The 23,340-nt window shown below is 54.2% G+C and overlaps 4 protein-coding genes across 4 annotated transcripts; 1 reads left to right on the top strand and 3 right to left on the bottom strand.

Annotated features, from left to right (window-relative positions):
• Positions 1-2,128: 2,128 nt before the first annotated feature.
• On the bottom strand, positions 2,129-6,438 carry WHR41_00340 (uncharacterized protein; the record flags this gene model as incomplete). Its single annotated transcript, XM_069368946.1, has 2 exons — positions 2,129-4,653; positions 4,707-6,438. 2 exons carry the CDS (start codon positions 6,436-6,438, stop codon positions 2,129-2,131), a joined length of 4,257 nt encoding a protein of 1,418 aa, XP_069234073.1.
• A 791-nt stretch (positions 6,439-7,229) lies between these two features.
• Positions 7,230-10,474, bottom strand: WHR41_00339 (uncharacterized protein). The gene is made up of 5 exons (XM_069368945.1): positions 10,073-10,474; positions 9,989-10,016; positions 9,829-9,935; positions 8,176-9,765; positions 7,230-7,858 (listed from the first exon to the last, which is right to left on the bottom strand). Exons 1-5 carry the CDS (start codon positions 10,100-10,102, stop codon positions 7,451-7,453), a joined length of 2,163 nt encoding a protein of 720 aa, XP_069233960.1. The 5' UTR covers positions 10,103-10,474; the 3' UTR covers positions 7,230-7,450.
• A 5,808-nt stretch (positions 10,475-16,282) lies between these two features.
• WHR41_00338 (uncharacterized protein) lies at positions 16,283-17,371 on the bottom strand (the record flags this gene model as incomplete). Its single annotated transcript, XM_069368944.1, has 1 exon — positions 16,283-17,371. One exon carries the CDS (start codon positions 17,369-17,371, stop codon positions 16,283-16,285), a length of 1,089 nt encoding a protein of 362 aa, XP_069233959.1.
• Positions 17,372-19,130: 1,759 nt separating this feature from the next.
• On the top strand, positions 19,131-23,234 carry WHR41_00337 (uncharacterized protein; the record flags this gene model as incomplete). The annotated part of the gene is made up of 1 exon (XM_069368943.1): positions 19,131-23,234. The coding sequence occupies one exon, from the start codon at positions 19,131-19,133 to the stop codon at positions 23,232-23,234; it is 4,104 nt and encodes a 1,367-aa protein (XP_069234311.1).
• Positions 23,235-23,340: the final 106 nt, after the last annotated feature.

Below are 23,340 nucleotides of genomic sequence, written 5' to 3'. Positions count from 1 at the left end.
AATGCCACACCCCACAATACATGTTGAGAAAGAGATCGGACAACATAGCACGACGGTTGCCGAGCGGATGAGCAGCATGGTCAACGCAGCTACTGCCGTAGAACTTTGGCACGACCTTGAACTGGACCATCCTCGAAAGGCGTCCGGAGCTGATTTGAGCAATTTGCCCACAAGAGGTGCCAATTGGGAACAACCAGCAGACGCATTGCCAACTGGCCCGGGTTCTTCCTCTCTCAACCAAGCTCCATATGAGCTCGATGGCTTGGAAGTGGCCCTTCCTTATGTACACGCAAACAGTTTGACAGGCTACTCAAACCATTGCGGTACACCCATTAACCCGCTGCCCAATTTCACCCCATGTCGATTATCGGACTCCGGTGTTGGTCTCCCAATCGTACGGCTGTCAGATGACTACAACAGGGACTTGAACGAGCCTGTCTTCGGTGAAGAAGTATTGGGCTCAGAGGTTTTGGAAATCTCAACTCGCGTCCCACTACCAAAGTCACTACCAGCTACACCACCTGCCACACCGCCTCCGCAACATGTGTGCAATGTCGCGCACGAGATTTCCATCAAGAGCACATGCGAGGCTGAGCACGACCAATCCGACGCTCATTTTCGAAGCGAGCAAGCTCTGTTTGTCCAAACGCCAGCTTTGACCACACTAGATACTCCTTTCGCGCAAGACGACTGGGCAGAGCAAAGCTCGATCAATATCTCCGATTTCTTGAAGCTCGGCCACGCAAAGCACTGCTGGTGCGATTACTGCAGAGACAGGCCTTCCGATAGCGCTGCCGATGGCCATGGAGTTTTGACGTCACCTTTCGAGGCGCTCACCTGTGACAATCTTGTTGACGACGAAGACGTCGATGATCCAACACTTTCTCTCATCTTTAATCCCAGTCAATCCGAGCCTGACGAAAACTGCGAAATGGCACAGCTGGTAGATGTGGTCGACCTTGACAAACATGCGACGGAGGCGGACAATCTTGAAGTCGAGACCACAGGGAGTAGCGGCTGGCTTTCTGTCTCCTCGCTCGAATCGCAAGAGGCTCCCGATCAAGGTCATACGCCTTCTTCACTCTATTTGCCGTCATCGCCGATCTTACACCGTGGTCGAGTCTCGAGAGCTGCAACTCCGACCATCATCATCACCTCGTCGGAGATTCGTCCGGGCGATTCCTCAGAAGAGTATACCGTTACTGATGTGCCTCAAACTGCGACAGCCTACTACCCTTTGCGACGATCCTCGTGGCGTGACATGCTGCCGCGGCGCTTGAGGTCCAACAAAGATCAAGCACGAACTTTACGCACGGAGACTGGAGTCAAGAGCGAGTTTGAGGAGGATACGAAGGAGAGCTGGAAATGGGAAGATGATGCTGCTGATGAATGGTGGAACTGGTCTGCTGAGGAGGAGTGCTGAATGCTCTTGGTTCCCGGTTTTCGACCTCGGGATCCAGACACTCCTTTTCAGCGCCTCAGATGACAGAAAGCGAGCGGCGATGGGCGTCGGTGCTTGGTGTTGTTTTCGTAGTCAGAGATCGGCGGATCAAGAGTCGTCGCAGTGCAGTACCTAAGATACTCGTATCAAGATCTTGAGATTCGAATGATAGACGATAACGATGAGAATGGTAATGGATCATTTTCTGCGTGAGATTCTAAGTTACCGACCAACCTCAATACTTAATGCACAATTCGTTGCCAGCACATGTACATATTTCCGGACTCAATCGCTCTCACGTTGGTAGCTACCAAGCGACCCACCGAGCTTGTGGTAAGAAGTTCTTGGAACCAACATTCTGCCCATTGGCGGAGCAGATCATACTCATCACTGGCCATTTCTGCTCACTGTGATCTTGAATCGCTACTGCAATCTGCCACTCGCTAGAAGTGAAGGAATCTTTGAATGCTTTGTCTGTCTAGTCTCTGACACGATTCATTAATGGCTGTTCAAGCCTGTACGCCCATGGCAGAGTCGCTAACTGAGTCGACTCGAGGAAAAGAGAAAGAAAAGAGAAAGAAAGAAACACAGGAAGGAAAAGCAGCTCTGCTCGTGATCACCGAGCACCAAACACTTCAGCATGTCCGAAAACCTGTCCACCGTTGATATGCGCTCTGAAGAACCGCCTCAGCCTTGAATCCCCAGGTGGGCCTTCGCTCTGGCGATTGCTCTCATCTTTTCGATGATTATTTGACAATTCTTGATGGGCGTAAGGAAACGCTCGCGGGTATCCGATTCGTCGCGCAATTTCCTGATCTTTCCTTGCGCAGCGGAACCCAATTTGCTGATCTCGGGGAGAACCTCCATCGGAATGCTCAAAAGACGCGACCTATCCTGTGGCGGATCCTTTTCGACAAACTCTGCTCCAGCTCGGATAAGAGAGAAGACTCGATCGACGTCGGACTGAGGCGTTCCGGCCATCATTGCGATTTCATTGCTGTAGTAGTCTTCGCCCCAGGACTCGATGCTTGCAATAGTTTCCTTGAAGTTCTCGTACAAACGTCGCTGGACCTCGGCGACGGTGACATGGTCTTGCGAGGCGGGTTCGCCGAAGATGAAGTTTGTCCAGATCAAAGCCGGCGTAGCTCCCTTGTTCGAGGAGGCGTACTGCTGCACATGAGTCTCGTTTCCTTGCTCTGTGGCTTGGCTAGTTCCGTGAAGAGCCTTGCTTTGAGTTTCGAGCATTTGCTGAGCCAAATGCAGTATGTTGAAAAGTGCATCATCTGGTACATTATTGGCATCGCCGAGGGCATCGCGAGCCGCGCCAGCGTTTTTGAAGACCCAAGGGCAGATCTGAGCTACCCGTTCCGAGAGTGTCCAGATGTGCTGACCGTGCAATTGCTCGATGGTCTGATTTAGATCTGCTCGGCCGGTCACGATACGTTGATAGAAGCAGCGCAGCTCTCTCAGCACGTCATCTGGGAGTTTCAGGTGGTAAACTTCGTCGTAGTCTTTCAAATCCTTATGTTTCCAGCTTCCCTTTCGGATAATGTCCCTGGCATCTCGGGCTAAATGGCCTTCCAGGGAATCGATGTCAGTCATAAAGGATCTCTGCTCGCCAATGGTCATGGAGCTGGAGGTACCATCCGGTCCGTCGTTTGCCTTGCCCTTTCCCTTGTTAGCCAAGGCAGCCACAAGACGCTCTTCCGCGGAAAGCTCGGCGTGCTCTTGCTCTGGTGCGTGCGACATAGAAGCGACTTGCTGGGAGCTCTCTTCGTAAAAGTTTCCGCCCATCTGTATCTCGCCAGTTACCGAAGGCGTAGTTGTTGCTTCGCCATTGCCTGAGTTGCCAGTCACTGGGACCGAGGGAGGAAGAAGATGAGCGCCGTAAGTGTTGGAGCTGCTGGCCTGCGAGCTGAAAGTGGCATCCACGCCCTGAGGTACCATCGCAGGGTTCAACGGCTCATCGGCATGTTGACTAGTTGGCAGGGCTGCATTGTGGCAGTTGTTCCAGTGGTTCATGACCTCACGCTCGCGATCGGAGTTGTAATTCCGTTTGAAATCGTGGATACGAGCTTCTTGGGGCATGGAGTCTTGGGCGTGTGTGGCAGCAGTCTTGTTGCGGGTGATACGCCTGTTTGGTTGCCGATCCGGTCTAGCATTCTTATAGCCGTACTGAGGCCGGCTGTCGTGTTTGAGCTGCTTTGGCTTTGGTGGGGCAGACAGTGCTGCTGTGACTCCAGTTCCCCAGTCGAGCTGCTGGTTCTCGGCCACGGGCTCCTTTGCGACCTCTTGCGTGGCAGACGACGGCCAAGTCATGTTCAGTACCCCGCCCGCTGATGTGAGTGCGGATTTCGAAGCAGATGCGGCCACGGGCTCCTTTGCGACCTCTGGCGTGGCAGACGACGGCCAAGTCATGTTCAAAACTCCGCCCGCTGATGTGAGTGCGGATTTCGAAGCAGATGCGGCCACGGGCTCCTTTGCAACCTCTTGCGTGGCAGACGGCCAAGTCATGTTCAGTACCCCGCCCGCTGATGTGAGTGCGGATCTCGAAGCAGATCCGGCTGTACTGGTCGATTGATGCTGTTGCATTTGCCCCATGTTTGAGGGCCATGGGCTTCCTTGCTGTGTGGTAGCAGGAGCCTGATCAAGCGCAGACGGTAGAGGTCCCGAGCTCTGGGTCAACGCTCCCACGACTTGCGAGTCCTTGGGTGCATAGGCGTCCAAAAGGGAGTCTGAATCGCGCTCTGCATCGGAATCGATCTCCTCGCCGGCCGGGTCCGTGACGTCTGCATCGACATCCATCTCAAAATTGACCGGGGTCACAACACCTCCATCGACATCCGCCTCGGAGTTGACTGGGGCCACAACACCTCCATCGACATCCATCTCAGAACTGACCGGGGTGACAACGCCTCCGAGCGGAGTTTGCTGAGGATTGGCAGTCGCAGTCGGCACGTTAGGCCGTGTCCACTTGAAGTATTCGTTCAGAGGCGACACCTCATGGTCACCAGGCAGTACGACATCCATGTCTTCGGTCGGCTCGGGGACTGAGAGAGCCTCCATTGCTGGGATGATGGCCGCAACAGACTCATTAATATCGAGATCGTCTTCGAAGTCGTTCAGATCTGCCTCCGACCAGTCGCAGTCGTCATCACTATCTGCGTCAAGCTCGGCGGGGTTGCGATAACTGAACCTGGCGATGAGAGCTGCTGAATAAGAAAAGTTAGCACAGCACAAAATCGAACTAATTGAGGAGTCTTACCACGCATGTCTGCGGCACTCAGGTAGCTTTCGGCCACCACTTCCTCTGCGTCGTCCATCCCAATGTCGTCGCTGATCACGGCAGGTGCAAGGGAGGCTCCATCGTCTCCGTCGTCGCCCAGAGCTTGGCTGTTCTCCTCGGTACCAGGAGCATCGTCGAACGTTTGGTTTTCTTCGGCCACCTCGAGTTCGTCGAATTGTTCGTCGAATTGTTCCTCTGAGGGCCTTTCGTCGTTGATCACGGCCGGTGCAAAGGAGGCTCCATCGTCTCCGTCGTCGCCCAGAGCTTGGTTGTTCTCCTCAGTAATGGGAGCATCGTCGACCACTTGGGCTTCTTCAGCCGCCTTGACCTCTTCGCGTGGTTGCGCCGAGGAGCTGTCGATGGCGTTGACGCCGCGAATGTAGGCTCCGAGAGCCTCGAGGCTCTTGGAGCGAGAGAATGCCCTGCTGAGCTCGTGCCTCTTGGGCTCGGCCGCCTTCTTTGTCGCTCTGGAGGCGACCCTGGCAGCTAGGATGCTGCGGCGCTCAGGGTCGCCGTAGCGTCGTGACCGGCTCCGCTTACTCTTCTTCTGAGGCGAGGGGAGGTTGCTGAACGTGTGAGGTTCAGTTGTAGGGACCTCGTTGCCCTCTCCAGAATTGTGAATTTCTTCGGCTGCTCCTTGGCCGGTCGTGGATTGGACCTCCCAATCTGGTCCTGCGGCGGCGTCCTGGTCGCCGATTTCCTCCGGGCTGGCGGCAGTCTCCTCTCTGCGCCCTTCGGAATCGAGGACCACCTCGCCTTTTCCATAGTCGATCGGGAATGGGAGCTCCGGATCGCTTTCTGCACCGTCGTCCTGGGTGCTCTGGTCGCCGATTTCTTCTGCGGCGGTGGTGATTGCCGCGAGAGTGGCTTCGTCAGCGCAAGGGACCTCCTCGAGGATTTCAGGCTCCGTGGTTGCTGCGTCCCTGGAAGGGGACAGGCAGCGGTCTGCCACATCCTCGAAATCCTCGGGGAAGGCCCCGGGCATCGCCACCGCAAAGTCAGGAGAGCTGTAAGTGCTCTCTTCGGTCTCATCAGACCCCGACGCGAGATTGCTGCTGGAGGTTCCCTCGTCAACCTCCGGGATGTCCCTCTCGAGCCCATCGATGCGCTCCTCGCCAGAAGCCGCAGACGATATGCTCCAGGAGTCATCGCAGGATTCCTCCTGCTCGTCCTGGGCCTCCTCGTCTTCGGCACTGACGGGCTCCGCATGAGGACTGTCGAGGGGTCCGAGGGAGAACGGAACCCAGTACAAAATCTCGTCGTGGTCGATACTGTCGATGAGATTGACCCGCTGCGGTCTGCTGAAGTCGAACGGCGGCTGGTACACCGGTGCGTTTGCACGCCTAAACCGGCGACCCAGGAGAAGGCCAGCGACGACAACAGCGACGATGAGCGCGAAGAGCCAGGCGATGTTGCTGAGGGCGAATGCCCTAGTCCAGATAGGCTCCCTGTCGGAGCCGGCAGAATAACGCGCCGCGCTTGTTCCGACAGGGAGCGACGACGGCGTGAACGATATTGTCTCCGTCACGGTCCATACGACCGTGACGGGAGACGCGGCGGTGGCGGCGAGGGCGGCGGCGGTGGTGGTGGCCGGAGCGACCGGCGGGGCGCCGATGCCCCAGGGGATGACCGACAGGCGGGGGTTTGTCGCCGCCTGGTACAGAAAGAACATGCCGACTACGGCCGAGATGACGGCGTGTAGCGGCAGCATCGTTGCGGTTGATCGTTTGAGGTGCGATCAACTGTTGTGGTTGCAGTGGTGGTGTGGTGCTGGTGTGGTGGTGTGGTGGTGATGAAAAGGATTTTGAGCGGTGGGTGTGCGAGCGAGCGAGCTTGTTTGGTGTTCGAGGCAAGAGCGACCTTGGTTTCTCAAATGCGGAAGGCACGAAAAAGTGGGGCGTTGCGGCTTCTTTCACTTACAATATCACGGAGAAGCAGCTTTCACTTCAAGCAGCTTCAGCTCCACCACGTCATGAGACCCCCTTTGCCGGCTTTCTGCGGCCTACGAACAGCGTTCTTCGAGGATAAGACCAGTGAAAGCGCTTCATGGCAGAGACTCGACATGGAGAGGTTGGCTAAGCCGCGAAGGAGTAGGTCGGGCTTTGCGTAACAGAGGCCACAAGTGAAGGGGGGAGCTGATCCAAAGGCAGTGACTACATTGGATCTCGCTCTCCAAGAGACAACGGCGCCCGCAGACGATCTGGTTGATGCCAATGGGTAACACACAACTCTGGGCATTGCGTGCTTCTCTTGCTTGATGATATCTGAGAGCCGAGATCAGCATCGTGGCGATCGCACCAGTGGTTTCCCAAATCACGCGGGGGAGCCAGGACGGCCGCATTATGCAGAGATCAGTTTTAGATGGCGGACAAGACAGGATGCTGACACTGACCTCGATCCAACGATCCCAGAACAAACTCTTCTGTCACAAAGAAGGGTTTGACAGCGGCGGACGTGGACTTCATGCAAACACGATCGTGTTGACCATGCTTGCATGAAAGCTGAACCAAGATCGTGTATGTAATATTCATATCCACATAGTATGTACAATACGAGCCAAGATGCAGGCCTCCTCCCTTCCGCTCAGAACGCAAATACCATGATACACCAAGCACACTGCTCTGTCAAGTAAGATCTGGTGAGAAATGCAACCAGAGAAGAAAGGCAGGAACCAGATACACAAAGGAGAATCTTCAGAAAGCCAAGCAGCACCCGCACTGAGCCTACTTGTCCTGCGGCGAGACATCTTGCGGAACGGGGTCACCAGGGCTCAAGACTTCGTCCCCATTTCTTCCACTCGAGGCTCCAAAGTTTGGTTCAGAGAACAGTCCAACGCCTTGCTTCTCGCCCGATGTCTCTTGTTGATTCGAGTCGCTAGCCTTGGATTCAGCGTCGTCGGCGAAAGATACACCCTTGGGGGTGTCTGCAGCGCCCGTGGATGAGTCCACAGTTGGAGGGCCTCCATCATCACTCCGAGTAAGAGCGACGGGGTGGCCTGTAGCTTGAGGATCGACGGGCGCAGAGGAAGCGGGCATCTGGCGCTCGGGTATGGACTTCTTCGTCGGCATCTTCAAGTCCGATGGACCAATGAGGGAGTGTCGGCGGAGAGACTCGAGCTGGGCGGTCGGGTCCTATCGTGAAGCAAAATGGATTAGCGCGCGTGCGCCGAATGACTGAAAGAAAGAACAGCTGGTGTTTGATGGTAATATGCAAGAATGTAGCAGAAAGCAAGACTACAAATACATGGCAAGAAGCAGCAGATTCTCGCAAGAGAGCTTAAACGCAACATGGTAGATGAAAAGCAAATGCATAAGCGATACAAGTGGCGAGGGGAAGCGCCGCCACATCATGTTTCAACCTTGACAGGAACCATCGAAGGAGGCGCATCGGCACTCCAGGGTTCTTCTTGGGAGTTGCGTCTTGAATTGAAACCACAGTTTGGACATACCCAATCAGCCTGATCTGGCACGCCTTCAGCAGCCGGCAGTGCCTCAGTGTCTCTTTCTTCTCCCCAGAACGTGCTTCTGCGTCTCGGCGCGGGCGTCACCGGCAGGCTTGGTCGTTCGACCGCAGTCGGAAAGTCGGTCAGGATAAGGCTTTCTCTCCGCTTGCGGACGGTATCGACGAGTTCGGCGGGATCTGGCTCGTTAGTTGGTGAGAGGATTTGATGCTCTTCTTGCTGTCCAGGTGTCTTCTGCGGTTTGCCGCGATTCTTTTGCCAGCTGGAGAAGGCGCGGACATATGTATTGATGCCTTCGACCTCATCCCACGCATTTTTATTGACGTTTCCAAATTTGGCCCAAGGCTCTTCCTGGACGTTGACGGCGGGTGCATCTGGTGCTGGCTGGTGCTTGGTGGTCACTTCCAGCTCATCGGCCAAAGTCAACGGCGGAGACTCGGGCTGAGGAGGCGGTGATGGTGGTCTGTCTTCAACGAATACGCGAGTAGGCTTGGGTAGCTCGCGCTCTTCCCATGGGAATATGGGTGGCGGCTTCTCATGCTTTCTAGGCTTCTCCTTAGGAACCTCGAACCACATGTCTTTGGGCGGCTCAGGATACTCGCGGGGCGGCTGGAATGGCTGCGGATCGGTGCTGAACTGGTAAACTTCTGTAGGGAAGTTGGCGGCTTCTGGTCTCGACTCTACTGGTGGAGCGGCGCGAGTAGCGTCCCATTCCATTTGCGGAGCCGAGAACTGTCTGACCTCGATTGTCGGCGGCGGCTCGACAATTCCCTGATCTATGTTCTCTGCGGGTTCCCCTGGCTCCGTGAAAGGAGCCTCAGTGCTGTTGATCTTTGCTTCTGGTGGTGGCGGTGCCCCTTGGGGCATTTCAACAGGGTAACCTGTGGCGTAATAAACGTCACCAGTCTTCGGCGATTCGACCTTCACCTGGGCTTGTACAGCTCTTACAGGTGCCGGTGCACGTCGGCCGGTGGCAGAATATTCTGTGGTGGTGACCTTGAAGTGCTTGTCGTACACAGCCCACCATCTTGCAGAGAGCTCCTGATACGCGCTCGGTGGCGCATCCGACCGCTTCCCGCTCTTCCAAGGTTTGCCTTCGCCGATGAAGTGGACCATGCTGATGTTGTGCTTGTAGTACCGGTATGCAGGCTCATACTGGTAGTTAGCAGAAGGAGTGCAGTTGTACGTGAAGCTCAGCCGCTTCCACGGCTTGTGCTCGTAGTACTGGTTCAGCAGTCCTTGATCTGCGCCATCGAAGCTGTCTCCCGCGCCGGCCAGTGTCCGCAATGCCCAGTAGTCGCCCATGTGTGGAGAGAGTACCATGACGCCGGAGTTGAAGGCATCTGGCCAGCCAACATCCGGTGCCGCGGCAAACGAGTCTGGAAGATCAAACAACTCGTCCGGCGCACGCAGCGCTACCACATCCGCATCAATATACACGATCTTTCTGAACTGCGTCTGCCGCCACAGGTTGATCTTTGTGAATGTAAACAATAGGTCGCCGCGGTTCATGAGGTAGAGATTCTTCGGATTGGGCGTCGCTATTCGCTCGATGGGGAGGACATAGTCGTAGAGTACCTGCGGGTTCAAGACTCAGTACGCAGCACGTGTGACAATGGCGCTGTTGTCGCGAGAACTCACCCTCAGCTCGTCGAGCGTGCTGGGCCGCAGAGTGTCCGGCGTGACGAGTACTGCGAGCTTCTTCTTCGTCCCGCAGTCGCGGAGAGAGTGTGCGAGTACGGCGGCACCTTTCTATTCGTTAGCCCCGAATACTCTTCCGACGAGGCGTAGTCGAGCATACCTGGAAGATACGCATCGCTCATCACGAGCTGCAAACCGAGTCAGTCGCGCAATCCGCTTCACCAGGCACTTTGCAGCCACGCACCGTGCAGTACACATCCTCATCGATCGCCATGGTGTCTCGCAGCCCGTCTGTCTATTGTCCAAGGGAACGGCAGTGCTCGAGTAGAGGCGATGGACAACACGGGCAAAGCACAGGTGACGCAGCTTCTCCGCTTCGGTCTGGCTCGCTTGGGGCGGGCACCGCTACTGTGGCTACCTAGCCCGCCACTGTATGCTGGTGCAATAGACGCGCCCGTGCAATTTCCACGGCTCCATGGGACGTCCTCAACCAAATCCTCGTGAGCCGGCCTTCGCCTGCCATGCGCGCCTGCGACCCGGAGACATCACGCTATGGCAGATGAACGTTTGATGCGCGTGAGACAGCGACGGCAAGTTTTGGTATTGCAGCTCTGATAGCAACGGGCGCCTCTCCACACGCCCTCCAATCTCCCCTCCAGCTCCAACCATCAATTCTCCGCCAGCTCGGCCAGCTCCCCTCAGCGATTCGCGTGCCATTGACCCACCGTAGCACGGACCCTGCATCTGCGGTCGTGCGTGCATCATCACGCGCCTGCTGCCCTGCAGCTTCATGCGCCAATCGTGCCATCCGTTCCCTTCTAGCAGTGAATTCAATGCGAGAGCTGCAGCGCCAGCAGCTGTAACGGTCACCGTCCAAGCGCACGTGACGGAGGTTCTCCCGTGATCAACGTCGATGCGCTCAACGGGCATTACAGGCGCCCCGGCGGCGCTTTCGATGAATGCCCGTGCACACAAATGCACCGCAATCAGTACATGACCAAGGCCTCTCCCTGCAAGATGCTCGAACATGGCTCGTGGTGCTTGATGTCCGAGAGGCTGACAGGTGTCGCGACATACGACACCTTGCCGTATAGGTCGACCTGCTTTGCGCGGATGAATGCAGCAGGGGTTATGAACGGCACAGCGTCAGCCGCATCCATCGCCACAGCGACAAGCTGCGGGCACGACTGCGCAAGACTGTCGAAGATCCTGTCGGCCACCGTCCTTGCCTCTTTGTGCATCCTGAGCTCAAGATACTGAAGTTCTGCGTCGCCTTCGTCCAGGATACTGTCATACATGGCCATGTAGCCCGAGTGCACGGTAAGCTTGAGCACCCGGAGGTTCGTCAGTGCTTTCAGGCAGTCCTGTTGTCGAAAGTTAGGAACGCAGATTCGAAGAGTGGCCCGTTGCGCATGTTTACCAACATCCCGTCCAACCCGTGCGGCTTTGCCCAGGTGGTCGGATCGGTGCAAGTGCCTTCAATTGCCAGCTGTTGAAGCTGGGGAGCGAGCTCGCAGAAAGACTTGAATTCTGCAATTGTCCTGTTCTTTCCATCCAGCGGATTACTGAAAGGCATCCAGTCGTTCAGCTCGAGAAGTCGAAGCTTGGGTGCATGAGGCATGAGCGCATTCCATGAGAACGCTTGAAACTCCCTCGTGTCAGGATGAGAAGTTATGCGCAGTTTGTCAAGAGGCCCAACAGACGTCAAAAATACGCCGGTACTGCCTTCGAGCGGATTGTTGCAAGATACTTCGTCCGAGAAAGATTTGAGACGGAGCCTCATCTGAGCGAGGACTTCACAGAGTCTGTTGGAATGAGAGCATTTCGCCAGTTGCAGATGCTCCAGACGCTCGATGTCCAGCAATGTTGGCAGCACTACTCCAGAAGACTCAAGGCATAGCCCCTCGACACGCAGACACTTCAGCTTTGGACACCGGCGCGCGGCATTGCTGCAACCGAAGAGTTTGTTCACCACCGCAAGCCCAGTCGCCTTCCTCTGGTGTCCGTCGTCCAAGGTCTCTGAGCTGCACTCTATGGCCAAGCTTTCTATCTGTTGCGACCGCTCGATTATCAGTCCTGCCATGTCGCGGTCTGAAGAATTCTGCAGGAATAGTTGAAGATTGTTGATGCGCCAAAACACATTCTCTGCGAGATGAGGGTCCGGAGTATGGCAATCCAGACCACGGTACTGGTAGTTCATGAGCCTCTGTTGCGTAGAGCGCAAAAGTACGTCCAACTCTCGATGTAGTCGGAGAGCGGTGGAAACCCTGCAATGCACGTCAGCCAGATGTTGGGGAACCCTCATCTAAAGTTGGGACACACTCGAATCTTTGCAAAGCGTTCTTTGGGATCAACGTGAGTAAAAAGCACAATGCTGGTTGGTGGGCATCAGAGCCGAACACGAATCGATCTGCCGTGACGCAAACGGTCTCGATGAGCGGCAAGCCTTGATGGTTTGCGCCAAACGTGTCCTTCAGGTCCGCATTCAACTGATACACATCGAGGACCATGTTTCGGTACAGCGAAGGCATGATCGCCGCCTGGAGGCGTTTGCAAGCCAGACAAATGCTGCGCTTGTCGGAATTTCTTGTGATCTAAGAGTGTTCAGTGCAAAACAGCAGAAGGGATGTGGTGTGAAGGATACATAGCCCAGGATTGTCTCCAACAACTCTGGCGGTAAGTTCAACAAAGACGGTGGGACCCTTGTGCGCGGTTCACATGATTGCGACGCCATGTACTTGGTCTAGAGGTCGTCGCGGAAGGATTCTAAGAAGGCAGAGAGACAAGAGTGTAATGTAGTCTGGAGAGGAGGCGAAGACAGACACCGAGAAGAAAGTAAAAGGATCGGGGTGTTGTCATCTTAGGGACGCAAAATCACAAGTGAATGACTCCATCCGATCTTGTGCTGCAGGGCACATCAAGCGAAGGAAGGCACGACACGACGCGATCAGAGCACGGAGAAAGAGTGAGGTGTGCTGAAGCGGTCGCTCTACAGCAAGCTGACTTCACTTCAGGTCATTGACCTACCCGAGTAATAATCAACTTCGACTCCATGGTGCCAACCATGGCCATTCGGACGACTGGGCTATGAGCGCTGAGGGCAAATGAACTGCCGTACTTCCTCGCAGTCTGGCTTGCACCGAATACAGGAGCTTTGCGAAGATGATAGATGCGCGAGCGAAAGTAGGGCGACAATCGGGCTGCGATACCTTAATCTCGACATGGATGAGTATGAGGGTCATCACACTGCAAGCAAAAAGCAGGAAATCCTTTGCATTCCGCCTTCGTCGACGGCGTGGGTTTCCCGTTGTCAACTGGTCTGTACCATAATCAACAGACAGCGCGATTGGCCGAAGAGATTGTCCATTCTGGAATTGTCCTCATCAACAGGCACTCAGCAGTGGCAATTACAATTGGATAAATGTGCTGAAGTGTATGTTGGCGTCTCTCATCAGAGGATGGAATTGCACGCCGGAGCCTTGGCGGAGATGGCCCGCCGCAGCCAGCGGGCTTCAGCTTTGTTTGTTTACCAACGGCAACAAAGATGTATCGTAGACCGTTGACCATTGCACTTCGATAGTAAGTCTTGATGTGAGCATTAATATCGAGCATGACAATCAATGAACATCTTACTGCTGGCCTCGCGTCAGCCTGGGATTGTACAACGCGAGAGGTTGACACGCGCGTTGCCGCCAAACGGAAAAGGAGTTTGCGAGAATCGAACCGCGAGGACATCCCATGGACCGCTGCGAGATGTAACCGCCTACTGAGAACCATTACTTCACGAATTAATATTCTGCGAAAACAGTCGAAACTTGGGCTGGAACCCGTAGTATCCAGCAAAGCAATCAACGATCGAACATCGACACGGCCGTATTTGGAGACGCCGCCGTCGTCGGGAAAATCGGTCAAATTTCCAGCCAAAGATCCAGCATGGATTCCGGGCGCCAGATCGAGAACAAATGCAAGGACTTACACTAGTAGATCTGGTACGCAGGGAAAAGCACCTCCAAAAAGACAGGATTCTGGATTTTCGACTCCTTTTGTGAAGCGCCTTTTGAGCGTAGAAGAGCCATCAACACTGAAGCGATGTGAAGGGCATCTCGCGCTCACATCTCGAAAAGGGAAAACCAAAGGGTCTAGGCAACTCCCAGTGCAGCTTGCATCTAGCAATGAGGAGGCTCAGAGGAATCTAGTCACAGCTTTTGGCGGGCTCCTCGCAGCTACCAATGGCCATATCGATCAGGACCGCATAGGCGCGAGATCTTTGAGGGCCTCATGCTTGCGAAAAGTCCCTGAATATATCAAAATCGAAGTTGATGAAATCGACAAAGACGACGATGAGCACGAGGATGTGACTTCCAGCATTTACAGCGACCTCGAAAGCCTTGGGACCAACATTGAAGGCGGCTGGTCTGGACTTCGCGAGGTCGTGCGAGCCCACTGCATTCATCATGTGCGAATTGCAATCGAAGAGGGTCTGATTCATGAAGCGCGAATCACAGAATTGATTCGAACTTGCAATCAAAGCCATGCTCTACTGGAGGCCGATGGGTTACTGCACAGCTGGATAAGACGAACCCAACATCACCAATCGACCAGGCTACGGGAGTCGCATACTGCTTTCGCGCTTATCGATGAGATTCGGTCGACAAAGGGTGCCGAGTCATGGCACCTCCGATTTCAAGCTGAGCTTGTCAGACGAGACTGCGTGTGGGCTAGTGATTTCCTGCGTACGGGAAGCATACTGCTGAAAGATCTCATCAGAAGCTTGGTCCGGGGTTCGGTGAAGGACGCTGCTCTTGCGTACCTCGAAACTGCAGTAGTGAGAGACTACGACGCAAGAGACTCATCAAGCTTGCCAATATTAACACGCCTTGCTGGTCTTTTGGCGTCCATCGCTCTGACGAAGTCCAGTGATTGTGAAACTCTGGCTGGATTGGACGTGGCTGCCGTTGTGCATCGAATCGCTGGAGTCGTACTTCAACGCAGAAGTCTCGAGTCTGCAAGAGAACGAGGCAGAAGCGAGCACCCATTTGTCATGGCAAGCACAATTCTGCAGCTGTCAGCTCAGCCCGCAGAGCCATGCCTAGCTTCTTCAGACATCGGCTCGATGATTTCTGCGATTAATGCGCAGCCGAGCGCTTTCATCAAATTTCTCTGCAATGTCGGAAACCATGTGTTTCGCTTCAGCGACGCGAATAGGATCGAGTCGCTGTTGATGATTACATCAGGCTTCTTTAACCCTCCGGCCGGATGCAATGATGAACAAAGAGGCGTTCTAACTAGACTGGCTTTCGAGGTTGCTTCTGCCTACTCTGAACAGACGGGGGTTGATCTTGAGCACCATTTCGCCGACAGTCTGGCTATTGCAAGGACAACAAATGATGGCAGCGTCGCACAAACACCGCGCCGTCGGGCTCGAGTTTCTGGCTTCAGGTGGGAGGAAGGTCTCTGCGAATGGGTAGCTGCAACGCCACAGCATGGAACCTCTGAGACAAATTCTTTGCATGATGACACCATTGATCAACCGGTGCAGCTGCTCACGCCCAAGCCAGACAGGTCCAGAGATTACTCACGCAACACTCGACAGGCAATCTTATCTTCACCGGATATTATAGCAGATGAGCAGGTCATGTCGCGAAGGTTTGAGCCAGCTATGCCTGTGAAGGAAGTTGTGGAATCGGCTGTGTTGAGAGAACGGCCTGCAAACATCAGGCGAGCAAAGCAAGTCCACTTCGAGTTGGACAAACAGAAAGGAGCATTGAAGCATGTCGACCGGTCACCGCCTCGACGGATCTCTACCAGCTTTGAGCGGCAAAGACAAGCGATACGGCCGATCGCATCACCTCCAGGAAAGCAGGTCCATCTCAAGTTGGAGAGGCAGAAGAAGGCCGCAAGGGAAGCAGAGCTGGCAGCACTGGCACCATCCCAGCGGCAGCAAACAAATAGCATCGCTGGATTGCGCGGTCAAGACGGTAATCCGAAGCCTTGCCTTGACATCGACGAGAGCGATGAGCTGGGGATTCTCACACCAGCGAGAAAAAAGCTGCGCGGATCCATGCTGCCCCTGAAATCAGCACCATTGAGGAAGGGGTTGCCACCGTCACGTTCGCTGGACAGCGACGTACTGAGTGACGACGAGCTTGGCCTGTGAGAGATTTTCTGTTCATAGTTTTATACATATTGATGTTACAATGAAACCAATACTCGTGCGTTGCTGCGCGATTTCGGAGCCTCTCATCGATGAGCCCATCCTATGTCGTAATATCAAAGATGCCGATGATTGAACAATCCAGCGCCGTCATCTGCTCGCCGTCAGCAAGCTTATATGTACATTCTATCGACTCTACGCGCACGTCCGCGCAGGCCTCTAGTCCTGTTAGAAGAACCCCGCCGAACGTATGTATGCAGATCCCTTTCATCCGTGTATCACTCTCATCTTACAGTCAACTCATCTGCCTCCCAACTTGCCGCCTCCACCCAGCACATCGGATAGATTGGCCTCGCCTGTACCTCTCTCCAGCGGCTTAGCTTGGTCAGGACTCTCTTTCCACCCGATCATGTAGATTGTTCTGAATGTAGCCGGAATCGTAATCGTGCCGTCTTCTTGCTGCTCACCGTATAACTCGCGGTAAATTGCTTCTGTGGCCAATAGTACGTCTTTGCGGATGCCGCTTGCATCACGGCGAAGCGCTGCATTTGCTTCTCCCATGCTCTGCAGATCCGCCATCAGCGCAAATGTGTTCGGATAGTCGACGATGATGTCGTCCACGTCCACCGTCAGCAACTTGAAGCCCGCGCGGGTCAGCAGGTTACCCACGTCACGGACGTCAGCTAGCGGTGAGATATGCGTGCCGATGCCACCAATTCGCTCTTGCTCGGCGAGCTGTAGAGAGCCTCGGAGTTCGAAGAGAGTATCGCCGCCGCTCATGGCGGCGATGAAGGGCGCGTCAGGCTTGAGGGCAGTGTTGATCTGCGCGAGGACGGACGGCAGGTCGTTGATCCAGTGGAGAGATAGGGAGGACATTGCGAGGTCGAAAGACTCGGGCTCGTAAGGGAGGTATTCCGGGTTCTTCAGCACCTCTCGTGTGATGTCGATTTCCTTGTTGAAAGGATCGGCTTGGTCTCGGTAAAGGAGCGCAGGGCTTGTATCGGTACAGTGTATGCTTCCTACTCTTTTCGCTATGGGCTCGGCTTCGGCGCCTTTTACGTCTGGGTCTGGATTCGGTCTTGTGAGGACGCGAGCGATATTGCACGCGTTCGCGCCGAAATCGAGGGCCTTGGGAAAGTGCCGGTTGATATCGAGTAGTCGGTCACACAACCTGGCGGCGACCTCATCACGCAAATAGTCCACATTGCGGCTCTGTTCGATATTGGAAGCTGCTCGCTCCTTGTGAAGGTATTTCGCGCGAGAGTCGAAGACCTCGATGGCTGGCGATCCCGGCGACTGGACGGCGTAGGATCTTCTGGGCTGGATGGTGCGAAAACACGCGGCACGCAATTTGGGCGCTCTGATGAAGGCTCTTGAAGGTGTATTCATCTTTGCTGGAGGATGTAAATCGTGCGTCAAGAAGCTCTCCCGTCGTCACGCCGCGGCGGGCAAGGCATTGGAATCCTGACTTCATCGATGTCATCTCAACTTCGAGCTTTATCTGATTGCGGAGATACCTCGGCGATGTCCAATCGACCTGCCTCCAACACTGGAAGTTTCGCTTAAGCGCTCGAGATTCGATCCAGTCCAGTCCAGTCCAGTCTACCAAGTACGTGAGCGTGCTGAGGTGACTGCCACACTTTCCGTCGAAAGGCAGTTGGCGAACTGACACGAGCCTGGAAAACTGCGACGTAAGCTAATTTGAAGGCAGGTCATTGGCTTCCCATGGTGCCATCCTGCTTCTCTGTACCAGATGGCCACCCATGGGATTCGTCCCCACCGAACTGTGACCATAATCTCGCATTTACTGGATGAGGGACAGGTGCCTGCGGACACGCAGGCATCTCGAACCAGACTTCCGCTCGTCCCAATCTGCCTTCACATTAAACCTTATTACAGCGACAGCGAGGGCGATGTATATTTTCGCGTCACGGTCTGCTTAAATGTCTTCGTCCCTTCATTAGATCTACTTTCGCAGCCCCAAATTCTGGTAATTTACACCACGCTTATCACCGAAGATGGTTCGATTCAGCCTCATCTGTCTTCTCGTACTCGCCGCCGCCTCTGGAATCCTCGCCGTTCCTGGTGGCGGCGGTGGGACTGTCATAAAAAAGCCTCACAGAAAACCGTACAATCCCACCGCAGAGCAGTCATGCGTTTTCAACTACGATGTATGGTTCGACAAATTCACGTTGATTGGCCGCGGTTGGGACACCAATGAGACGGAAATCAAGCAGGTGCTCAACGACGCCTGCATGGTGACCAAATGGCATTACCATGAATCATGTGAGAAAGGTCGATTTTTTTTCTCAGTAAATGTGAGTTGATCGTGTAATCCGAGGTTGGTGTCGATAACTAATAAATGAACCAAATAGTTCCGTGTGCCAGTTGGCTGCAAAAACAGAATCCAGATCTATTTGAATCAACTCATCGGCGTGAACACCATGGACGAGAATGCCCCTGAACGTGATGGCGTGCAATGTCTACAACAAAACTGTTGAGATTGATCTGTGTCACAGATGGAGCTCTTTCTAGCGGTCATACGCATCAGGCAAGGCCAGAATTGACGATCTATCAGAGATGTTCACCTTCCGTCGAGGCATACTGCATTTCAATTGAGACTGGTTGATTGGAATATAATGTGAGGTGCGATGCTTTGGACTTTTCTCTTCCTGTTGTCCAACCTGAGACGAACATGCATTGAGAAAGGACGCCGCCGTGACCGTGGACTTCAACAAATAAGTGCAATGTTAAAATTGTTTGAATTGAGGATCGACAGATACTACTTCTCGTATCTCCTGTGCGTGATAAACCGGATGTCTAGGCTAAGGGCTTCAGCCATCTCCGCTGCCGACACCCCCGACTCCACACTGGCTTGTGACGTGCCGTGCGTGCATCAGCTTGCACGCGCCGCTGGCGGCTGGGCCGAGACGAGGGGACGAGGCCTTGAGCTTACCTCTTCCTCTTCTAAGCATCCTAGACGTGCCATACTTCTGGACGCACAGCAGATAGCAGCGCGACCCTGCTTTTAGTCACTCACACACGACCTCTCTGCCACAACCTGGCCTCACAGCCATTGCTTCGCCCATACTAGCATGAAGGCCTAATCGTCGAACGCCGCTTTGTACCCACAGCTAGCTTCACAACAATGGCCGAAGACGCAGCGAAAGTGCCCGTTCAGCCAGTGGAACGACCACTCAACCTGGTTCCGGTCGGTCTAAAGGAAGCCGCCCTCGACTCTCCGACCTTCCGCGCGACGGCTCTGCATTTCGCCGACCAAATCGAGATTATTGAAAGATGGCTAGATGGATATGTGAGAGCGGCGTCGAAGCTGGTGGCAGAGGTTTCATCGCTCGAGCTGCTGGTCAACTCATTCCTGGCGCAGAGTGCCCCACCGCCCACAGTCAGCGAAGCTGTGCTCGACCATGACTACACAATGCTGGCGCTGATGAAATATGGAGAGGGGGCACGGGCATTTTGGCAACAAACAATACAGGGAATGAAGAGATATGATTCCATCGTGGTGGAACCAATCAAGGCATTCCTGAATGGCGAACTGAAGGCGTTCAAAGACGCTCGGCGGACAATGGAGGGCAACCAGAAGGTCTTCGACAGCGTCATTGCACGTTATTTGGGCCAGAATAAAAGCAAGGAACCTTCATCACTGCGAGAGGATGCCTTTCAAGTACACGAGGCTCGTAGGGCGTATCTCAAGGCTGCAATGGACTTTTGTATGCTGGCCCCTCAGCTGCGAACAACACTGGACAAACTCATTGTGAAAGTGTTTTCGGAGCAGTGGAAGGAAATGCGTACATCACGAGAAGCAAGCTCGGCGATATTTGCAAAAAGCAGTTCGGAGATGGAGAGAGTACGTGGCTGGAGTCGAGAGCTAGAGAATTCAGAACGCGCCTTCAAAAGAGAACTCGTCACAGCTCGGCGGCAGATTGAAGAGAACGCTGAACAGATTTGGCGGCCTTCGCGGGAGCTAGAAGATTACAGTGCTTCTACTGTACCTTACCTTGGAACAGGCGCTGCGTCTGCTACAGCGGTGGCATCCCCAGCGAAGCCCCAGCATGCCAGAGCCGAGAAGCAGGGATGGCTTTTCATCAAGACTCTGACCGGAAAGCCTACTCGTACCGTTTGGTCTCGCCGATGGTATTTCGTGAAGAATGGTATATTTGGATGGCTGATTCAAGGAACCCGAAGCGGAGGTGTCGAGGAAAGCGAAAAGATTGGGGTACTTCTGTGCAATGTTCGAGCTGCCTTTCAAGAGGAGCGCAGGTTCTGTTTCGAAGTAAAAACCAGGGATACCACTATCATCCTCCAAGCAGAGACGCAGGCGGAGCTGACCGAGTGGCTCGCTGCTTTCGATTTGGCGAAACGCAAAGCTTTCGAGGATCCCAGTTCCACCGAGGCAAATCAAAGTACGCCTGGCGTTGACCCTGCTTTTGCTATCAGCCCTCCAGTTTCACCGGAGTTCGCAGCTAAGATTGAAGACAGACATGGAAGAGAAGGTAGCGAGGATATGTTAGGCATGGTACCAGAGCGTGCTGAGACCATGGGACCTCTCAGTCATCGCCCAAGTGGGGACTTCAACGCTGCCCGTAGGGTGACTAGTTTGGAAAGAGAAGGCGGAGAAGGAACAAGAGAACGCATAATCCAAAAACTGGATCTGCACAAACGCTCAACCGGCTCAGGTCAGCTGAGCTCTGGATCAACCGCTGGAGGTATCGCAAGCTTGATCAGTGCAAGTCACAACATCTTGCCTGTTGGTCCAGGTGCACCGCCTCCTTCATCCTTTGAAGGTCCAAGGCGTGCGGCTACTCTACCGATTAGCACCCTCGCTCCTTCGACTTTAGCTAATCCGCCAGCGCCCACGAACTTGAGCCATACCGCGGTCGCCGTCAGTGGGGAGCGCAAAATCAACATCAGCAGGGCGGATGGCTCCTCCATGCCCTCAGGTATACTTGCCAATCTATGGGGCAGCAGCAACTGGGGTTACATCAACCGGATAGGCGACGAGAGTAACCGAAGCGAGACATCACAACTTCTCACAACAATGGCATCGAAAGACGATTCAGAGATCATGGACGGAATGAGCGAGACTTCGTCACAGACTGCTGTAGAAGAGAAGAGTCCCTCGCCCGCACGGGGCATCGTTCATCGCAAGACTCTCAGTGTCACCGACGACATTGCTGCCACTGCCGTCGGTCTCAAGCCATCCTCTGAAAGCACGGAAGAGTATCCGAACTACTATCCACTACCTTTGAAGGCGCAGCATGGCCAGTTCAAAATGCTTTTCCCGTCCATTCCAGCCTCTGAAAAGGTTGTCTTGGTCTTCAGGGCAGCGTGGAATCCTAATGAACAGCAAGAATTTCCTGGCAGAGTCTACGTCACCACCAAGGAGGTTTACTTCTACAGCAATCATCTTGGGTTGGTCTTGATCACAGGTGTAAGCTTGCGCAGCATTGAAGAAGTCACTGCAGCGCCAGGACGAGACTGTGACTTCCTCTACCTGCATCTTAAGGATAACTTGCGATCCGACGAGTCACGCCGAATCACGATCAAAACGTTCCTTGAGCCCTTGAGACTTATTCAGCGCAGATTGAGCTATCTGGTACACAACGTTGAGGCAGACGCACCAGCTGGTTTGGAGGAGGTTTTGAAGATGCTCATCAAAATGGAAGTCGAGACTCCCAAGCGAAGTTCCAGCGTTGAAAGCTGGGAAGATGTCAGATATCCTTCTGATGAGGCTGGCCTGAACAGCCCAGAGAAGACCGACCCGCGAAATTTGAAAACGTCTTTACGTATCGACGGCAACCTTTACGGCGAGCCGGCGAAAACGGGAAAAGAGATCCAAAAGTTCAAGCTCCCCAATCAAGCAGTCGTCTACGCGCCTCAAGGCATGCTCGCTGGTGTCTCACGGGAGTTCAATGTTTCCGCAAAGGCGTTGTTCCACGTTATGTTTGGCGACAAGAGTGCAGTGTTCCAACTCCTGTACTGCAACCGTTGGGGAGAGAGTATAATGCAAACACCCTGGGCTAAAAGCGAGGTCGCCGGACAATGGACGCGAAAGTTCTCGACCGAGGACGGAAGGAGCCCTACGACAGATACCCAAACGGTCGATATTTACAACGACCATCTCTGCTACGTCATCACGAACAACAAATATCCCTGGCGATTGCCGTATGCCGACCGTTTCAGCCTCGCCACTAAGCTCGTGATCACCCACACAGCGAAGTCGCGCTGCAAGCTTGCGCTCTTCCAGCACGTACGGTGGGCGAAGCCTCCGAGTCTCACCTATTTCAAGCACTTGATCGAAGCTCAGGCGCTTAACAGTCTGGAGGCAGATGCTCTCGACCTGACGAACGTGGCGATGGACCAAGTCGCCAAGCTTGGCAAGCACAGCAAAACAAACAAAGCGGTCGACATCTTTGGTGGCATCGGCCAACAAGTACAGGTGCCACAGATAGAGCCCAAGATCGCCAGCTCTATGGCTACGGTTGCGCCTGCCTTAGGTGCGAAGCGGGCGAAGAAGCAGTCCTTGCCGGGGTTGATCATGGACGATGCTTTCCGCCACTTACTGGGTCTGTTTAATATTCTGGTTGACATCCTGATCGGCGTTGGCAAAGGTGTCCTCAACGTATTTACCGCACACACTCTGCTTGTTGCATTACTGGCAACGAGTGTTGTCTACAACAGTTGGCATGGATATCGCGACGGCTTACTCTGGTACCAGGAGCGGAACGCGGGCAAGTTTATGGCGCGGCTTGGTGTCACTCCGAACCCATCGATGAGCAAGGCTATCTATCTGAACGATGTTCATACCCTTATAGACCCGTCGCTGAACAACGCCACGGAGACAGCATTCCCGGTCAACTCCAATGCGAGAAGCTGTCGCGGCACATTTGGCGAGCAACTCACGCCTGCCATACCTTCAGTCTCGCCAAACCAAGCAAGCAGGAGGCTGTCGAGGACTCGTGATGCTATTGCACGCTACCGGCATGACCTCCTCGTGGCGATACGCGTCGTCAATCGAGTAGAGCGGGACGTGGTGCTTGCAGAATGGGAGGACTGGGTCCGTGCAGAGGAGAAGAAATGCGCAAGGGTTGAAGCCATGATCAACAGCAAGAAGAATGGTGCAGCCTTGAAAGAACAGGCTGAAGGTATTCTTGGAAAGGGATTTGAGAATTACTGTTCGAGCTGTAGATACGAGCTGGAGGCAATTGGGAACGGCACCCATCTAATATGATGTCATCAGACAGCATGGGGGCTTAGCAAGAATATGCAAAATGACAGTATGATAAAATGAAGTTATCGATTCCGTTAAGTACACATCCAGAACTATTCATTCGTTG

Source organism: Cladosporium halotolerans (genome assembly GCF_011745625.1).
Source record: "Cladosporium halotolerans strain TM138-S3 chromosome Unknown Sca1, whole genome shotgun sequence".
NCBI classification, from domain to species: Eukaryota; Fungi; Ascomycota; class Dothideomycetes; order Cladosporiales; family Cladosporiaceae; genus Cladosporium; species Cladosporium halotolerans.
The sequence above is the reverse complement of the archived record's forward strand: the minus strand, read 5'-3'. Positions and strand labels throughout refer to the sequence as shown.